Source organism: Bos mutus, chromosome 11 (assembly GCF_027580195.1).
Source record: "Bos mutus isolate GX-2022 chromosome 11, NWIPB_WYAK_1.1, whole genome shotgun sequence".
NCBI lineage: Eukaryota > Metazoa > Chordata > Mammalia > Artiodactyla > Bovidae > Bos > Bos mutus.
Window position 1 is genome coordinate 86,901,829 of NC_091627.1, and position 21,552 is coordinate 86,923,380.

Genomic DNA, 21,552 nt, shown 5'->3' on the forward strand with positions numbered 1-21,552 from the left:
TAATCCACCCACTGGGTAATATTCCCCGATCCTCAGCCCGTTTTGCACCTGCGGCGTGCCTTTTGTCAGAGGTGGGTACGCAAAAAGCCAAGGGTGGAGGTGGGTGAGAATTAAGTATTTCTTTCTCACGTGAATGGGAGGAGCCCTTTATTCCACCTCCTGAAAACCCCCATTAAAAGCTGTCACTGCCCCGGACAACCACAGAGCAGGTTCTTTAGCAGGGAGCCAGAATGACTGCTAATTCCAAATTTATTGACTACATTAATGAAGCTTTGGAAAAATCAAAAGAAACTGTACTGTCTCACTTGTTTTTCACCTATCAGGGGATTCCTTACCCAGTCACCATGTGCACCTCAGAGACTTTCAAAGCCCTGGACGCCTTTGAAGCCAGAAGCGATGACATAGTTCTAGCATCTTATCCAAAGTGTGGTAACTAACAAAACTTTTCTACAAGGGCACTTTTTCAGAGTGAGTAGGTGGGGAAGGTGCACGGAGAAGGTGGGAGGAGGGCAGGCCATCTCATCTCTACATGAAGCCAGAAATTGGAGAGGCGGGTAGCTGTGGTGAATCAGAACAAAGCCTGTAAAAGCAGTAACTAGAACTGGTAGATTTAGAAACCCCAGTGTCTGAGGGCTTCCCTGGTGTCCCAGTATTAAAGAATCCACCTGTGATGCAGGAAACTCAGGTTCAGTCCCTAGGTGGGAAAGATCCCCTGGAGGAGGGCATGGCAACCCACTCCAGTATTCTTGCCTGGAGAATCCCATGGACAGAGAAGCCTGGCAGGCTACAATCCACGGGGTCGCAAACAGTCAGACCCGACTGAAACTGCTGAGCACGCGTGACGCAGTGTCTGAGGGAGGAGGTCTGTGTGAAAAGAACAGGATCGATGATGAGTGTAGAAGGAGCTGTATGGTGGGGCTAGCAAACAGAAACAGGGCCCACTTTCCATGGAGTACTCAGAGTAGCCAAGATGTTCATCTTGATTTTTGACTGAAGACAAGCATGGGCTTGTCTATAAACATCTATGCCTTCCATGTTATTTTTTCAGGATCAAAGACCAATCCTCCTGTTTCTCAACCCAGTTTTATAGTGGTCCTTCATCAGTGGAGGATAAGATGTTAAGAAACTAAATTACTCTATTTTATACAATCTACTTTTGATTTTTTTTTTTTTTTCGTTTCCTTTTTGGCCACACTGGGTGGCATGTAGGATCTTAGTTCCCTGACCAGGGATCATACCTGCACCCCCACCGTGGAAACGTGGAGTCTCAACCACTAGACCACAGGAAAGTCCTACTTTTGATCATTTTTAACTGTTATTCCATCTCTGTTTGTTAAAGCCAACTCCATTTCATATTTCCTTTTTAACTGATGCTGTATTTTTATAAAAATCAAAATCCCACATTGCTGTAGAACATATTAAGGTAAAATATATGATACACAATAAACAACCATTTCTATAGTATAACATTGTTGTGTAAAGAAGATATTCTAGATTTTTTAAAAAGCACTGCCTCTTGTTAAAGGAGAAATTTAAGAAACAAGATAATCTGATTTTTATACGGAAGTAAGTAAATGCTTCTTTCCACAGCCCAGGTTATGCTGAGTGCAGAAGAACCAGCTGTACACATCAGGGAATTGTTGTAGGTTTTCTTTCCTTTTTTTTAGGCTGTAACATAGTTTGCAGGATCTTGGTTCCCAGACCAGCGATCAAACGTGGGCCCCCTGGAGTGGAAGCAGAGTCCTAACCACTGGACTGCCAGGGAATTCTCTCATTGTAGATTTTAATTTTTATGATATGTATGTTTAAGTAACATGCTTTTATTATATCAAGACTCCTTAATGAGCTTTGGTTCTCTGATTTTTCTTATAGGTTCTAACTGGATTCTCCACATCATTAGTGAATTAATGTTTGCTGATTCTAAACAAAAGTATGACTATCCAGAATTCCCAGTTCTTGAATGTGGGGACCCAGAAAAATATCAGGTTGGTACAAAAGAGCCTTGAAACTTAGAGCAAATTATTCTAGAAAGTAGAATTGGGGGATTTTTAGTTTTGAGTTCAGAAAATACAACACTAAATAATTCATTATGTGCTTATCATATAATCCCAGCACTTTTCAGGAATTATCTCATTTTACTACAGAATCACCTTATTACTATTACTTAAAAATGATTAAATCATTAGTGTGTGTGTGTGAAGTTAGTAACAGGTCATCCTACCTGTTATTAATATTATCTTATCGCATGTTATTACTCACCTTGTCAGTTTAACTAACTAAGGCCTGGATGTGAGATAGGATGTTGTTCTCCCTGCCAGGAAGGACAAGAAAAAGGGGGAGGAAGGATCTGCCTCGAGAGTTTGGTGCTTGGACAGAACAGGGGAGAGGAGGACCATCCAGCCCCCCTCCACACTTAGACACACCACAAACACATGTGGGAAGGGAAGACGGTATCCAACTGGAAACCGCATTCCCAGCAAAACTTAGCAGAAGTGCTCACCAACAAAACTCCCAACAGGCAGACAGAACACACTTACTAGAAATAAAGTCACTTAGGGCGTTCAGAAAATTTCTGGAAAGAGATGGAGACACTTGCCAGGATGACAAATACAAACTTAAAAGTTGGATCCCAGTTGGAAGGAAACTTATTTCCATGGACTGGGCCGAAGTAACAGAAAAATATATTGTAAATGAGGTGTTCAGGGATTTGGGTTTCGAAGTCTTTTGATGTCTATAATTTATCAGAAATGTTCATTTTTCTCTTGAGTATTTTTAAAAGCACTTTTTGCATTTTAATTGTCCCTTGTGGCTCAGCTGGTAAAGAATCCACCTGCAATGTAGGAGACGTGGGTTCGATCCCTGGGTTGGGAAGATCCTTTGGAGAAGGGAAAGGTTACCCACTCGAGTATTCTGGCCTGGAGAATTCCATGGACTGTAGTCCATGGAAGAGTCAGACACGACTGAGTGACTTTCACTTTCACTTTTCATATACAAGGATAGTTTTCTATGCAATGCGTCTTTTATTTTAAAATGGAAATGAGTGAGAGGATAAGCTTCATTTAATGGTTATTCACTTTATACAGAAAATTTTCTAAAATATATACATTTTTTTCTTAAGATGTATCTGTATTTCGACTTTACACTGCTTACAGTTGGCTATATCATGCATTTTTGTGAACATATAATTATACATTTATCTAGTTTTGTTACAATTAACCTCCATTTTCCTGCTGGATATTTTTCTAACCCTTTTAAGGAACTTTACCATTTCTCACATGTCTTAAAGAGATTTTTGGCCATGCAGTTTGGTGGAAATGGCACTCTATCACTTAATCTGAAAATTACCATCCATGTGATTTTGCACAAAGGACTTAAAACCTCAAAGTCTCTTGTTAATCCTTAAAATGGGGGTTACAATATCTACCTGAAAGGATTATTGTGAGTGAATGTAAAAGTACTTCCAAAACTGGAATCAAGAACAATGACTACTAATCATCACTTGGGCCCATAGCATTGATTTAAAAAAAATTTTAAGTCAGTTTTTGCTCCCTTGCTTGAGTTGGGATCTCTAGTTAATTTTTCACAGAAGCATTGGCTATAAACATCTAAATATAATTTCATTGCTTGAAATGATGACCAGCATGGAAAAAAACACTGAAAGCATTAGCCCACCACAGAACATACACTAAAGGTCTGATTTTGAGATAAAAGCCTTCATCCTATCCGATTAAACAGAGCTTCATTTTGTAAATTATCAGTAGAAGTAGATTACAAAAACAGAAAGAATCAATCATGGAGTCCTTATATTGACAAGAATTTCTCTCGTAAGGTATTTCTCAGATATTTAAGTGACTCTGCACTTTCAGGTTCTGTTAGGATATTTGACTGCATGGAGTTTGCTGGTTTAAGAAAAAAAAAAGACCAAGATGTTAAAAATGAATTTGGAGAAGCTATAGAAAGACTTGAACATTTCTGTTAATGACTTTGAATGTAGAAAAGATCCACATTAAGTGAAAGAGTGGATTGCAGATTTTGAGCTGTCTTGAAGAAAATGATTTGGGGATGGCTGTGGGAAAAGGTAAATTTTTCTGAAAAAAAAAAAAAAAGATTGGGCAATGGAAAGCAGGACAGAAGAAGGAAGTTCAAAAGGAAGTTTTCAATTGCATATTTATTTGTGATTCTCCATTCCTCATCCCCCACAAAGAAAACAGAAATAAAGAAAATCTAGAGAAGGATGTGGAAGAGGAATGATAGTAATGACTGAAACTCCTCTTCAGGTACTAAACCTAGGAGTGATTCACCACACACACACACACACACACACACACACACACACACACAACACACACACAATACACACACACACACACACACCACACACACACACACACACACACACACACACACACACACACACACACATACACAACACACACACACAACACACACACACAACACACACACAACACATAAGCTTTAACTTTATTGTTTATATTTTCAAGAGAATGAAACAGTTTCCATCACCAAGGATTTTGGCAACTCATCTCCATTATGACAAATTACCTGGGTCCATCTTCAAGAACAAAGCCAAGGTGAGTGTCCCTCCACTCGTATTTCAATGTGAAGTTCTTCATGTATAGATATTGGCTTTCTGAGGTATAGGATGAGTTTGCTACTCATCACAGAATTTTAATGAATAAAGTGTGCAGTTTGGTGTTTCTTGTTTTTTCTTCAGATAAATTGGCTATGCTGCTGCTGCTGCTGCTAAGTCGCTTGGCTACAGTTGCATTCAAATGAAATGTATTTTCAGCCGGGATATAAAACATATACATAAAGTAGCCCACCAGGCTCCACTGTCCATGGGATTTTCCAGGCAGGAATATTGGAGTGGGTTGCTATTTCCTTCTCCAGGGGATCTTCCTAACCCAGGGATCAAACCCAGGTCTTCTGTATTGCAGACAGATCCTTTACTGACTGAGCCACCAGGGAAGTCCCTAACCCCATTAGGTATTTGAATTCCACCAAGTGGCTGTCTGGACTACTCACATCTCCCATTACAAGGGACTCCTCTGTCCCCTCTACCAGGTGTGGATGGCTCTGTAAAACAGTTTTTCTTTATACTGAGAATCTCCCAAATTGGAAATACCGCTTTAATCCATAATTTTCCCAGTTTAATGCAGTTCAGTAGAATCACAAACCCCAGTGATTCTTTTTCCCCCCTCAATTATTCCATGAGACACAGAGCTAAAGTAATGTATAAAGCATTTGGATTTGGAGCAAGCAGCCTTTTGAACAAAGCTTTACTTTCACAAGAAAGCAGGGCCAGAGATGAACGACAGTTAAGGTAAGAAGTTGATACTGAGATTTTATCCATACAGTCCAGCCTGCTGGCCTTCACCATGCTAACTTATGTCTTTGCAAAATTATAAATTGCTATGAGCCAGAGAGATTCCTGAGTGGTAACCAGAGCCCCAAATATAAGACCCTCAAGTGACAAGAATCTGCTGTATTTGGATTGGGGGCAGAGTTTTAAATCTCAACAAAGACAGACTAGCACATTCATCTCTATTCAGTTTTACCCTACTACCATCAGTTCATGTCTTTAGATTGACGAGGTGTCCTGGAATCCAGACTCCCTCTCACTTTCATGCCATCTACAAATTTGATAAATAGAGCTTCTATATCTTAATCTGAAATCCTCATTAAAATGTTGATGATGGTCTAGTCAGGACAGTTTTATTAAAAATCTCTGGGCAGTTTTACGTTAGTTTTTCAGCCTCCTTTGCATCAGTTTTATGTGCTTAAATGCTTCTGCTGCCGGCATGCCTTCTTCCATTTGCAGAGGAAGTCATAAGCAGCAAATCTACTAATTTAAGAACTATGTCCAAGAAAAAACTGCAATTAGAAATGACTTTTTCTTAGAGAACCCCTGTTGCTCCCTGGTGGTTATTACTTGCTCTTTTATGTGGCCACAAGTCAATTCCAAAAATATCTCCAAAATGGAGGTCATTTTGTACTTTGCAAACCCCACACTTTGCTCTTTCGGAAAGGGAAATGCTACTTGCCTGTTTCCGGTCCTCCGAACCTCTTATATGCTGTCTCCAATTCCTTCAAGGTCATTAACAGTGCTCAGTAATAATGTATTCCACAACATTCTCAGTTCTTTAAAGGGAAATCTGGCCAGAGGGCCCAAACCCACTTGAAGTGGTCTGCAATTTAGTAGTTTTTCTTGGGTTTCAGTTTGCTCTTTACAACATTTATTTCACACTTTTCATTCAGAAAAATGAATTTGTGCCTCATCAGAGAAGGCAGATATAACACTGAAATTCAGAGGTTCTGTTTCCTCCACATCACCCATCATACCTCCAACCTGCCCTTCTTTGATCTTCTCCCATGAAACTCTAAACATTATTTTTGTTGTCCTTAACATTATTTTGTTGTTTTTACTTTTGGGGTGGTTTAACTTTTCAGACCATGCTCTTGTGAGCCTGCTCTTCATTCCTTTTCACATGGTCTACATATGATATTTTACTGTCTCAGTTTGTTACCAAAAATTCAGTGTTACAATATCAGTCTTCTTTTTCTTCTTTCTTTTCCCCTTTTCCCCAGGCTTCCTTATCTGCCAGCTCCTGTTCCTCAACTTCTTTCTTTCTTTTTACCTCCACAAAATCAGGTAGTATACAATAGGACACAATGCTCATGCTTTCAGTTTTCCAAAGTTCAACGCCTAAAATTAAGTTAAGATAACTTAATGTTCTCTCTCCAGATATTGGTGATATTTCGAAACCCTAAAGACACAGCAGTATCTTTTTTCCATTTCCACAATGATGTTCCTGATATTCCAAGCTATGGCTCTTGGGATGACTTCTTCAGACAGTTCATGAAAGGACAAGGTATGGCTGTTGGTAAAAGAACAACAGATGATCACAGAAATACAAAAATTCAAATGTGTTTTAGGATAAAGAAAGAAACAACAGGGACCTACTGTATAGGACAGGGAACTACATTCAATATATTGCAACAACCTACAACAAAAAAGAATATGAAAAAAGACTGCATATTTGTGAATATATATACAACTGAATTACTACACTGTACACCAGAAACTAATACAACATTGTAAATCAACTATACTTCAATTAAAAAAATTAATAACTTTAAAAAAGAAAGAAAAAATAAATTAAGGCAGATCCAGGAACCACAATGTTACTTTTAAATAAAGCTTTCTAGGCATCAAACAATACATTACTGTTTTTAAAAATAATTTGGACAATTCAATATGTTGAGGGTGAATGTTAAATAGCCATAGAACAGACATGGGACAAAAAGGCCTGTAATAGACTTGTACAAAAAGCATTTCAAATTCACTTCCCACAAGTCTCTGTATAGCACAATGATAAAAGCCAAAAAAGAACAAAACCATGACAATGAGCAGCCACACATAAGATACTTGTTTGCCAGAAAGCAAGTAAGGTTTTGTTAGATTATGTTGAAGGTTTTACCTCTGGTTACTGATAACCATAATTTCATAAGTGCCCACAAATGCTCCGGCTACCAAACTAGGTACTATATACACATATCTCATTTAAGACCATACCAACTATGAATAAGGCAGTATTAACTATAAAAAATTTAAATCACTTGCCAACGGTCTCAGTTACTTGCATCCGGCAGCAACTCTACTTCCGTGGGTATAGTGGCCAGAGGTGAATAAATGTCTCTTTTTAGTAGTGAGTGGCTCTGTTGAGTGCTTACAGTATAGTACAAGGAAGAATTAATGCCAGATGACCTTAGAGTTGCTACCAAGTCCCTCTAAAAGGACCACGTTTAAAGGGGATCAGCACAGCAATGCAACACTATCCCATATGACTAGACACTGGGGACAGTACCGAGTCCTTAGCAAAGATTAAGTCTTGGGATTGGGGTGTAGGAGAGAAAAAGAAAGTGTACAGAAGGTGCTTATGAAGCACTGATAGGAAAGATTTGGCTTGTTTAGTAACTACTCACTAAGACCAGATGGAGGCGGTTAAGTCAAGTCTAAAACACTATACTCCATTCATATAACACAAGAGAACATTCAGTGGTGGAGAAACGCATCATCACTGGGACAATCTATTTTAGGGAATCTTTGTTGCTTGTCCATCCTTTTAGTCTAATCCTTTGATTAACAATGATAAGAAGTGGCACTGATATTAATAACTTGGATGGATTTTCTGCCTTGTAAACTTCTTAAAGTCAACTTACAGAGAGGCAGCTGAATGTACTGAAAATGTACAGGATGTAGAATGAGAAGGCCTGGATTGGGCTTCATCACTTATTATTATGTATTAGTAACACTAGATAGAATAAAACAGCTACCATTTATTGAGCACTTACCACATGCCAGGCATGCTGGCATGCTACTCCTAACACACATTATTTTAATTTTCATAATAACCAAATGAGGATAATACTATTATTATCACCATGTTACAGAGAAGAAAACAGAGGCAGAGAAAGACTCTAAACTTTGATTTCCCTAGTTGTAAAGAGAAAATAGGAATACCCAACCTATGAGAGGTAACACAGTACTGTATTTTGTTTGGTTGCAATAGCTCTGGGGTTGAACTAACACTAAAAGATGTCAATAACACATAACTTATTGTGCAGCCTTAAAGTGGTTACTTAGCTCCTCTGGGTTTCTAATTCTCCATCAATAAAATGGGTATAAAATTGTACCTATCATATTGGATTGCTTTAAAAAGTGAAAGATGAAATACATGCATATCAGTAAAACATTTGGAAAAGCAGAAAACCCCACCACAGTGGCATAAACAGATCAGGTTTTATCTTCTTCACTTAACTAAGAAATATGGAGATAGCAACTGACCCAGTAGACCAGTAACGTTGGGTCAGCAGCTCTGAGATTCCCTGGGCCCCTCTATCATGCTTTCTGCAACATTCTCTCAAGTTGTCCACTGTCCCTCTGAGCATCACCTTCAGATCATGAAGAAGGGTCATCGTGACAGGAATAATTGTTCTAGAAACCTTCCAGCAGACCCCTGATTGCTGGCTAGGACTACTTCATGTGACCAGAGTCCAAAGGGAGGCAGAAAGTGAGAAGCAGAATTTTCTGATTAGCTTAGACCCAACTAATAAGGGTTTGGTTGGCAACAAAGAAGGGAGTGTACTATATTTGGGGCAGGAAATTTACAGTATTTTGTACAACAAAACATGTAGACACTGCCTGGCTCAAATCATAATAATTATGACAATATTATTATTACTAATAATGTTAATATTGGCTAATATTTGAGTGGGTATTAGTGATCAGGCACTGTTTTAAGCATTTGACATGTGTTAATTCACTTAAAATTCACAACAACCCCATTTTACAGATGAGGAAACTAAAGTACAAAGAGGTTTAGGGATTTTCTCAAAGGCACACAGCTGTCTAGATCTGCACTGTCCAATATGGTAGCCCCTAGCCACATGTGGAAATTGAGCATTTGAAATGTGACTAGTGCAAGTGAAGAGCTAAATTTTAAATTTTATTTTAATTTAAATTTATATTTTAAGACACTCAGTTCAGTTGCTGGAAACTTTTAAGTAAGTTTGGTATGAGTGTGTGAATCTGTTTTTTTAACTATAAGTTTCATGAAGTCTAAATACACATCAAGTATTTTTGGCAAAAAACTTAATCAAATTGATGTTCCTTATAAGTGTAAAACACCCACAAGCTTTTGTAGACTTAGAATTAAAAAAAAATAAGGGCAATGTTTCACTAATAATTATTTATGCTGATTACATGCTGAAATGATAACATTTTGGGATCTGTGGGTTAAATAAATTAAACTATTCAAATTAATTTCACCTGCTTCTTTTCACTTTTTTTAACATGGCTACTAGAAAACTTAGAGTTACAGATGTGGCTTGCATGACATTTCTATTGGACAATGCTAGTCTAGATAACATGTCTCATCATTTCTTTCTGACATTATATCTGTTGGGTTTCATGTCTCATTCACTATTTCTGAATTACTTCATTCACCTAAATGTTCATGAAAATTTGTAGTTCTTGTGAAACCATTTTTACAACTTGCTTAGTTGTGCCACTGTTCCTGAAAATAAGAAAATGAGAAAATCTGACATTAGGACTGATTTATGTCAGTTCTTTTGGAGCAGGGATTTGTAATCTTATAGTCTTGTTTGATCGTATACACATACATATAGTTTATATTTTAGGGCACACATTAACCATTTTATCCTCATTCTATCATTCTATCATTTTAACCTCAATTATTTAAAATTTCTTAAGAAGTTATTTTTTCCCTGTATTTTTAGTTTCCTGGGGAAGCTATTTTGATTTTGCAATTAATTGGAACAAACATCTTGATGATGAAAATGTTATGTTCATATTATATGAAGACCTGAGAGAGGTGAGATTATGATTATTGGTATTCTATAGCAAGGTTTACTATAAATGACAACATAGAACATTTATTCATAATGTCTGATTGCATGAACAAATATTATACTCAATTTTTAAAAATATTCCATATATGTCGTACAGTACTAGGGGAAAAAAACCAAACAATGCATATGTGTTTAGATTGTTTATTTAATAGAAATAATAAAGTTCTTAGGAACTTACTACTAACAGTGACTGTTTTTTTCCCCTCTGTGATAGATAGTCCAAATTAGGAATGGCAGAAATGATAGGTCTCTATTGAGGTTTAACTCAATATGCTTTTGGCTGTGAATTAATTTTTCCATATAATGTTATTTTAAAAAACTGCTTGTTCACAAATATTTAGTGAGTTCAGCATTGTTCTGCTGCTGCTGCTGCTAAGTCGCTTCAGTCGTGTCCAACTCTGCGAGATCCCATAGACAGCAGCCCACCGGGCTTCCCCGTCCCTGGGATTCTCCAGGCAAGAACACTGAAGTGGGTTGCCATTTCCTTCTCCAATGCATGAAAGTGAAAAGTGAAAGTGAAGTCACTCAGTCATGTCCGACTCTAGCGACCCCATGGACTGCAGCCTACCAGGCTCCTCTGTCCATGGGATTTTCCAGGCAAGAGTACTGGAGTGGGGTGCCATTGCTTCTCTGAGTATTGTTTTAGGCCTTTGTAATTTATCAGTGAACAGACTAAAGTTCACTACGTGGGAGCTTACATTCTAGCTGGAGAAAGTGGGGAGACAGAATGATAAACAATAAATACAATAGAAATTTTAAATGTATATAATATGTGAGAATGAAGAAAGAGCACAGCTGATTAAGGAAAACTAGAAATCCCCAAGGGTGGGGGTGTCGGGATACTGAACAAATCTCAGCATGAAATAGGATGGTCAGTGGAAAGAAACCTCATGGAAGGCATGCGACATGAACCAAGATCGGAGGGAGATGAGGGAGTGAGCCAAGTAGGTAACCAGAGTAAGAGCTTTCCAGGCAGAGAAGACCAACTGGAACAAAGGCCCTGAGGTAGGAGTGTTCCTGCAAGGATTAAGGAATGGAAAGGAGCAGATGTGGGTTGGCTGTGGGGACGAGCCCGAAGAGGCCAACCGATGAGGGCAGGCGTAAGGGGGTGGACTGGAGTGTGAGAAATGGAGTGGCTCTGAGTGAAATGGGAAGTCATTGTAGGATTTCGAGCATAAGAGTGGTAGGAACTGATGTGTTTTTAACAGGATCATTCTGTCTGGTGTGTGAGAATATATTAGAGGGAGGGAAAGAGAACCCAGGGAAACCCATGAGGAGGTTATTGCTCTAGTCCAGGCAACAGAAGGAAGATGGTGGCTCAGACCTGAAGGGGCCATGGAGGGGAAGAGAAGTGGTTGAATTCTGAACTTACGTTGAAGGAAAAGCCAATAGCATTTGCTGCTGGACTGGATGAGGGAAAGAGGAGTGAGAACAAAAGAGAAGTCAAATGAGACTTTTATTTTATTGGTCCAACCAACTGGGAGCATTGAGCTGTCACCATGGGAGTAGGAGACGGCAGCAGGTGAAGCAGGATTGTGGGGAAGACCAGGGATCTGGTTTTAAACATCAGAAGGCTAAGATGTTTATCAGTCATCCAAATGGAGAGGCCAAGTAGGCAGTCGGGTATTGAAGTCTTAAATGCAGAGAGTTCTGAGCTACAGATGTAAATCTGGCCCACAAATAACATTTAAAGTCATGAGATTACATATCTAATATGTAAGCATATGGATAGAGAAGTTGACCAAGAACTGAGCCTTGCAGCCCTCCAACATGAAAAGTTTGAATAAAAAGGGAGGAATCAGCAAAGGTGACCTAGGAGTAGCTAATGGCATAAGAGGGAAACCAGAGTCCTGGAGCTCTAGGGAAGAAAGCATGTTAAAGAAGAGACTCAAATGCTCTCTAACGGAGTTGAGTCTTTAACACTAGTTTCTCCTGACAGTCTTATAAAAAAAAAAAAGTGTAATTGAATTCATCCCTTCTGTTTATCCCAACATGAAAGAACATACTCATGTAGTCTTTTCCCCGTCTCGTCTAGAATGTTGCTAAAAAAAATTGTGATTCATGGATGTTAGTGTTGTCCCAAATGTTAATCATTCTTTCTTGCAGTTGGTAGGAGGTTGCCTGTTCAAATTGATTTGGGGACTGCTGTAGTATATAGCCTGCTCCTTTGGGAAATTCACATTGCACACTAGCATATTAAAGATTGACAGATTCTACAAACAAACAAACAAAACCTTACCTTTACTAATCCAAGGCTTCCACATTTATTTGACCGCAACCCTTAACCTTCCTTCCCCCCATGAAACATCTATAAGCACCTATATATTCACCTATATATTTCATTAATATATGAAATATATTAATGTTTTGTAGAGTACAGTTTAAGAAACTGTGCTAGAAGATTTCTAAATCTCCATTGGTCAATGATACTGTTGAAAAGGTTGATGATACTTACAAAGGTATTAAATGATATATTCCAAGACTCATTCTAGCTTTTATGATTCTAAAAATGAGCCTTTCTTGATAGAATTAAATATTAGCTACAAACAGGATTTAAAAGAAAAGAGAATTTGAATGAGCACATACAAATATATTAATTTCCTCAGCTGGTTTAGACTGGTGCTTTTTAACAAAATGAATGTCATCTTAGATAAAATTCTACCCTACTAATGAATGCTTACTGTCACTATCTATACCCTGAATAGTTTAGTAAGTCGTAAATTGAAACTACAAAGTAAAATCAGTACAGAGTATCTTAAAGGGAAATTTCAAATATTTATACTGAAGTATCAAAGTAAGTCTGAAGAGATAGAAAGGGACAGCTGAATTATAGAGTTAGGCTTAAAATGCATTCTAAGAAGCCTGTCTTTGCTCGGGGCACAATTCCCATAGAAAGAAGTTTATCCTCTAAAATTTTGTTTTCAGAATCTGGCCACTGGAATAAAACGAATTGCTGAGTTCTTCGGATTCTCTCCATCTGGGGAGCAGATTCAAACTATTTCGGCACGAAGTACCTTCCACGTCATGCGAGCCAAGTCCCAGGAAACACACGGTGCTATGGGCCCGTTCCTGTTCCGCAAAGGTAAAGCTGCCTTGATTTCTAAGCCATCCATCAGTCTGCACATAACAGGCAATTCAAACAACTATGCTGAAGAAGACGGGATTTTCTTTGTCTCTTCCTCAACAAGAAGTCTGACATAGATCAGAGCTGGAAGTGGTAACTCCACGCTATCTTTTAGAGTACTAAGCTCCTCCCACCTTTCTCTTGCCACCTGCTGATAAAAGGAGAGCAGCTAGAGCTCCTGAATTACAATAAAGTTAGAGGGTTATTTCATTAAAGTAAAAAGGGAGTGGCAAGAGAATCACATGCATTTGCCGAGCGAGCCCCCTTTACAGAACTTTGTGGGAAGCCTCATTCAGTGGCTTACATCTCATTGGTCACTTCTCACTGTGCTGTTGGCTGGAAAATGTAGTTTTTTAAAAAGGTGGGTGTGTTATTACTCAATTAAAATCAAAGTTTTATTAATAAAGGAGAAGGAGAAAATGAGTGTTGGATAGGCAACCAGTTTTCTCTGGCACTGATGATATGACTAAATTTCATTAAAGTATTCTAATTTCTTATGCAAATGTATGATAATATATAGCCCAAGGATTGTCAGTTTTCTTTTTTATTGCATATATAATGAAAGTGTAATGTGATTTAGAGGCAGCACATGTAACAACTATTACTTATTAAGCATAAATCATGTGTTAGGCCCTTTGCTGGGGTTAAATTTTATAGCAAAAATACATTAAATCCTTAATTTTATAATATGGGCACCAAGACTCAGAGATATTAATTGATCCTTTGTCACAAAGCTAATTGGGCTTCCTAGGTGCGCTAGTGGTAAAGAACCCAACTGCCAATGCAGGAGACTAAGAGATTCAGAGTCGATCCCCTGGGTCAGGAAGATCCCCTGGAAGAGGGCACTCCAGTATTCTTGCCTGGAGAATCCCATGGACAGAGGAGCCTGGTGGGCTACAATCAGTAGTGTTGCACAGAATCAGATACGAGTGAAGCAACTTAACATGCACGCACAAAGCTAATTAATGAAACAGGATACAAATGTAGGTCTACTTGATTCTACTATACTTTGTCAAATGAAGACTCATTTAAAAAAATCCACTGTGAATACAACATTGTATATAAATCTGGCTTTGGTTTGCATTCTGACTTTAACTCTGATTTTTATGCCCTATTTTATTAGCTTTAAGAAGAGGGGAAAAATAAAACCTTCCTATATGTTGTTAATCAAATACTCTTCAGAATAGAAAAAATTCTAAAAAGTAGTGATTTTAAAATATTACACTATTCCATGTAGAAAATTCAGAAAGTACAGAAAAATGAAAAAGTACTAAAAATTATCCACATTTCCCCCACCAGAGGCAGGTTTGACTTTTTGACACATTTCTTCCAGCCTTATTCTGTGATGTTTCATATAGTTGATGACATTTGTAGAGAGTTTTGTTTTTTTATTCCCTTCATATATGTAAGCATGTTCTCACATCATTAAAACTGCTTTATAAATATACATTTCATTGGCTATGCAACAAGGAGCTTAACAACTTCAACCCAAATCATCAAAAGAGTCTAAGGAAAAGAGTAACTTCTTTACTTTTAAAAGCACATAAGAAAAATATATCTCAATCTCAGGCAAAATAATAATTTTTTGCAAAATTTTCAGCACTTGGAGACTTAACCAGAAGCTGCTATAAAAATATTAATTTATCTTCACAATGGGTATTTAAAGTATTAAAAGACTTTAGAGAGAAAAAGATGATTCTAAAAACGTGGTATTTTGGTCCCAGGTATTGGAAGAGGGGTGGGGGCAGGAGGTCACTGAGGTCACGGGCCCCCTTAGTGACACTGAAAAAGTACATCACCTACCACAGCACACCATACCAATGAGGAAGCCCAAGTGGATCTTGCTCACTTTACAAGAAAAAGTACATTAGTTTTTTAAGACTGTGTAATTTTTTTTCATGTGTCCATTTCACATTTCAAAGTGAAACTCTGCACGGAGAAATGGTAAAATCAAGATGAAATATTCTAACAGGTATCTAAGTCTACTGTTTTTTTGTGTGTGTTGTAGGTGAAGTTGGTGATTGGAAAAACCTGTTCAGTGAAACTCAGAACCAGGAAATGGACGAAAAATTCAAAGAGTGCTTAGCTGGCACTGCCCTGGGAACAAAGTTGAAGTACAACTCATACTGCCAGCCTTGATTCTGGTCAATTCAGCTTATTTTCCTTAATAATAACTGAATTTAAATATCAATAATTACATAATAATCTAATCAATAATGATAAAAACATTTTAGACATAAACAGTGTTTAATAACGAAAACAAATGAAAATTTTGAGCACAAACATAAGTTTGTTCACTTTTTACAGAAAGATATGTTTAGGAGAAGGAAATGGCAACCCACTCCAGTATTCTTGCCTGGAAAATCTCATGGACAGATGAGCCTGGTGGACTAGTGTCTGGCATCGCAGAGTCATACACAACTTAGCAACTGAACAACAACAACACACAATCAGGCAGATGGTGATTTGGGGAAATAGTTCTTGATGGAAATGCGACATAAAATGAAGATTGAAGTGACCTAGCATATGGAATACAGAGTTTTGTAAGAAATTAACATTTGTGTATAGAATAATAATTGCAAATATTCAAACAATAAAGTCCAATGATAAATAAAAAAAAAAAAAAAGATAAGTTTAGCCATCCAAAAGGGATACTATATTTAGTGATGCATCCTGGGGTTTTAACTTCTTTCATGCTCTGGGTTCACACATGACCATAAGCCAATACTATCAGAGATATACCTAAATCTGTTTGCACATAGATGAGACAGGCCTTTCTGTCTGATCACAGGAAGGCCTGTGATCATGATCACAATGTTCTGTCCTCTCACAAAAATCCCTCTCTTCCCCACTGTGGATCAGAGCCCTTGTGATCTGATCCTTTCTGAACTTACTGCTATGGGAAATTTAATTCCAATTCTGCCCCGAAATAAAATGAGTAAACTCTATTCTCATTTGATTCAAGAAAAACACATTGCTCATGTACTCTGTGTGTGTCATTTCAGAAAGCTCTATGGAGGCCCACTCTCAAGGGACTTTATAGTTGTACTTAATACAAGCTTCACTTTAAAGCTAAAGATTAGAGGTTATGTTATTCTGGCATGAAGGCTTTCCTACCAGAGAGCCTCAAGTAAGCATGTGGAATCTACAAGAGAAAGCAGAAAGTGTTCTGGAAAAAAAAAAAAAAAAACCCTTTCAACAATCTCCTTAATATTTACACTACAGCTAGTTTCACTGTAAAGCTAAGTTCTACACAGTTAATAGAATGAGTTGTAAAAAAGTTACATAAAATTGCTTTGAGAAAGATTATAGGACTACTATTTCTAGCAGTATGGTAGATTAAGTAAACTGAAGACTCTTTCCTCAAAACACCAAGAAAGGCTACATAAAAATTCCTTCAGTGGCACTGGTCAGCTTCCAATAAAGTGAGTGGACTTAACAGAGACCAAAACTAAAGAGAGAACTGAGAACTAGAGTGAATAAGAATCAGAGATGACCTTGAGATGTCAATGAGAAATCTGCAGAAACAGAGACTTGGGTTTTAATGCCCAAGCTCATATGATTGGAGCAGGAATAGACAAATAGGCCAAACAAAATAAAACAAACAGAACAAAATACAGTGGCCAAACTGATCCATGAATGTAAAGAAAGTTCAAATACGACAGAGATGGCATTGCATATCATAGGAACAGATTAAACTCTTCAACATTTGATGCTAAGATAACTGCTTATGATATAGAAGAAATAAAATCAGACCTTTACTGCACATCACTCAAAAAAATTAATTCTTTACAAATTAAAAGGCTGTATGTCAAAAGATGATGTAAAGACTACGTTTTTAGAAGCAAATACAAGTTAATATTTTTATGACCACAGAGTAGGATTTATTAAGCAAGAAACAAAACAACACAAAAAGGAAACAATTTATATTTTGGGCAACATTAAGATTTAAAATGTAAAACAGCATCATTAAGAAAGTAAAACCAAATGAAACAGCGTGTCAGAATTAAGATTCCACACTGTTGTGGAGCCACCCTCCCTGCTGCTGCTGCTGCTGCTAAGTCGCTTCAGTCGTGTCCGACTCTGTGCGACCCCATAGACGGCAGCCCACCAGGCTCCCCCGTCCCTGGGATTCTCCAGGCAAGAACACTGGAGTGGGTTGCCATTTCCTTCTCCAACTCATGAAAATGAAAAGTGAAAGTGAACTCGTGTCTGACTCTCAGTGGCCACCCTCCCTGGCCGCCCTCAAAAGAGAACAAAGTTCAGGTCACTTACTGCCATTGCTACTGCTGACACCTGAGATGGCCTCTGCCCTTTGAGAGCTGACAGGGGAACATGAGTCCAGCTTCTGCCAACTCCCCTGAGCTTGCTTGTCAACTGGTCTGTCACAGAAAAATGGGACTTCCTTCTATGTTCCAAGTCTTGCACCACTGTTTATCCATCACTGGCTAGACTTGAATTATACTGAGAATTTTAACTCCATAGTAATCTGGAAAATGTGGTTTTAACCTTCCATACATTATAATCCAGGAGATGCGGAGACATGGAAGAGAGTTGGAATGGAAGCTAAGTCAAACTTAATAACATATAGTACAGTCCACTCTTTCTACCAATAATCTTTCAAGCAGTCCACTTAATGCAGTTGTTCCCTTCTTCAAATGGAAACATGCTTATCCTACCTCCTAAATCTGTATGCCCACTGTGATATTTCTTCCTCATTTTAGTCACAACCCCACTTTAAGACACTCTGTCCCAAAGACTATCTTATAAAATTAACCACCATCAGCAAATGTCAAGTAAAAAGGGCAAGGAGAACAATTAAAAGAGGTTCATCCACTGCTGGGCATACACACTGAGGAAACCAGAATTGAAAGAGACACATGTACCCCAATGTTCATTGCAGCACTGTTTACAATAGCTAGGACATGGAAGCAACTTAGATGTCCATCAGCAGACGAATGGATAAGAAGGCTGTGGTACATATACACAATGGACTATTACTCAGCTTTTAAAAAGAACGCATTTGAATCAGTTCTAATGAGGTGGATGAAACTGCAGCCTATTATACAGAGTGAAGTCAGTCAGAAAAAAAAAACCAATATAGTATATTAATGCATATATATTGAATTTAGAAAGATGGTAATGATGATCCTATATGCGAGACAGCAAAAGAGACACAGATGTAAAGAACAGGCTTTTGGACTCTGTGGGAGAAGGCAAGGGTGGGACGATTTGAGAGAATGGCATTGAAACATGTATATTACCATATGTGAAATGGTTCGCCAGTCCAGGTACGATGCATGAGACAGGGCGCTCAGGGCTGGTGCCCTGGGGTGACCCTGAGGGATGGGATGGGGAGGGAGGTGGGAGCAGGGTTCAGGATCGGGGACACATGTACACCCATGGCTGATTCATGTCAATGTATGGCAAAAACCACTACAATATTGTAAAGTAATTAGGCTCCAATTAAAATAAATTAATTAATTTACAAAAGTTCATTTGTACATAACAAAGACAAAGCTATGGAAATACATGCATAGCTTCTATGGTTCTTTATTTTGCATCTGGTCATGAGACCGTAGCTGGTGTTTATAATTCCTTGTTCATTCTTCCCTTTGCCATCAGATGTCTCCCTGGTTAGTAGGGTGATACAGACCTTCAGTCTTGAAGGATCTGAGTCCTTAACATTCCCACCTGTGTTAGAGACCTCTAAATTTCCATTAATGAAAAAATCACTTATCACTGAATGTGGAACTACTGAAAGGAATTCCAGAGAAACCTTTGGGTTGAAGACATACTTATCTCTGGCTGCATCACTATTTCCTCTTGCTAATTCATATCAATCAATCCAACCAGTCCAGTAACCCCCTTCTTATTATTATTATTTTGGCCATGACACATGGTGTGTGAGATTGTAATTCCCCAACCAGGAATGGAACCCGCACCCCCTGCATTGAAAGCTTGAAGTCTTAACCAGTGGACCAACCACCAGGGAAATCCCTCCCCTTTATTTTCTTGATAACTTAATGGCAAGATGCACCTGCAAACTTGAAACTGCATGTTTCAAGTTCCCCTTCAAGGAACCACGTGGTGAAAACACAGCCCAAAATCATAGAAACAGGAAGCCCTTATTTTGCAAGCATTTGATTAGGTTTAACCATGGAAAACAACCCTTTTACATCTACTGATTTCTGGGCTCGAGTATTCCGGCCATGGAAGAAATAGCAACTAGGGTCAGAACACTTACTATACCTGAAGGACAGTACACCCAGCTTGCCGAGTGTGGTCTCCTACCTGGGGCTGTAACTGAATCTTCAATACTTGATCCCACTCTCCTAGAAGGCCAGCTGCTTTCAGGTGATAAGTTCAAGATAAAACCATTGAATCGCATGGTAGTCAGTGTACCGCCTCACTTCTTTCTCTGCAAAACGGGTTCCTTACTAAGGGATATCATTATGGCGAACAAGGTATTTGGAAAGGCTACCAATGATGGCACTGGCAGAAGCGCTAGAGGAAGAAAAAGCAAGCCCATACCTGGAATACATGCTTTCTCCACAGAAGGCAGATCCCTGCCCACTCCATGATGGAAGGGCTCCATGTAACCGACCTGCCACCAAGTGGCGGGCTGGTCTCCACAGGTGTTCAGGGTACTTGTGCTGGGGGTCTCAGTGTTGGGCTCAGCTGTCGGAGTGTCGGGTGTTCAGCAGTAAGATCCACCTTGACAAGATCGCACACCTATCTCATCCATTCCTACTGCCAAGGCTGTTCATTTGTGTTAAACGAGCATGGGGGTAGCTGGGGAAATGCCAACTGACATCTACAGAAGTTTTCTTGCACGCTAGCTTCTCAAGTCTCCTTAGAAGGGGGTAACTCTCATGAAGATTCACAAGGAAACCCAATACACTCAGACTCTGTGTCCATTCCAAGTGGTCACTCACATCCTTTTCCCCCAGACCTCCTTATCATCGACACTCTGACCTTGTTCCTTCCAAATCTCCGAATATCCAAGTAGGCCGCTACCTTTCTCTCCTCCCAAGTGACAACTCAGTGTATTGCTTGAAGCTGCACCCTGGAAGGATTTCCCTTCTCCCACTATCCTTTAGGGCCACTTCCCTGAAGGGCTGTTGGAACACATCAGTTCACTTCCAGTTAAAGCCAGTGTATAGTGCTTCACCTGAATTTTCCTTTCTCAGCCACCTGGTCACAGGGAACTCCCCATGAGACCAGAGATGTGGGTTGATAAAGCAGAGAGCAGGAATGCATGTCACAGAGGTCTTAGATATCTGCTCACGTAGCACACCTGTGGGCTGCCATCTATTTCAGTACTAGAAACTCCAGGAAGTTTACCACTGCTAGTGGTATCTGGTGAGCAAAACTTTCTAACTACTGCTCTGACTCTGTGGCCCTTTTTTTGGAGGTGGGATGGAGTTAAGTGTTGCCACATGGCTTCTGCCAGTCTGGGAGCCATAATCTCCATTGAAATCAGGTAGTTTTTCAATGGGAACATCTCCCGTCAACATTCCCCACCCACCGTGGACAGCCACTACAGAGCTTTTCAAAGATGAAAATACACTGCTCAAGGCCTGGTGAAGGAGAGTCCTTTGGATATTCTTAGGGGGCATGGTTAGAAAGTGAGTGGATAGGTTGCGTACAATTAATCTACTCGAACAATCCTGATTCCCTAAGTATTTTTGATTTCTTCTTTTGTATTACTTGGCATCACAATTTCATTTAATGTTGGCCACCACTGAGCTCAAGTTATAGTAAACCAACTAAACAAACTCTTAGAACCATTGCCAGTGCTGGAGCCAGCGCAATGAGTGCATAATGTGAACTATGTTCCTTTTCTCATGTTACCTTTAGAGTCATACCCACGCACTTTTCTTGGATTTCTGCTGATAAAAATTAGTGAAATCTGGTAATTCTTTCATTATGTAAACAGTATTCTTTGGGTCAGATCTTGTCTGTATCCT

At 38.8% G+C, this 21,552-nt stretch overlaps 1 protein-coding gene across 1 annotated transcript; it reads left to right on the top strand.

The window, feature by feature from the left end:
• Nucleotides 1-230: 230 nt before the first annotated feature.
• Nucleotides 231-17,770, top strand: SULT6B1 (sulfotransferase family 6B member 1). The gene is made up of 7 exons (XM_070379734.1): nucleotides 231-429; nucleotides 1,873-1,985; nucleotides 4,503-4,592; nucleotides 6,767-6,893; nucleotides 10,324-10,418; nucleotides 13,381-13,537; nucleotides 15,588-17,770. Exons 1-7 carry the CDS (start codon nucleotides 231-233, stop codon nucleotides 15,716-15,718), a joined length of 912 nt encoding a protein of 303 aa, XP_070235835.1. The 3' UTR covers nucleotides 15,719-17,770.
• Nucleotides 17,771-21,552: the final 3,782 nt, after the last annotated feature.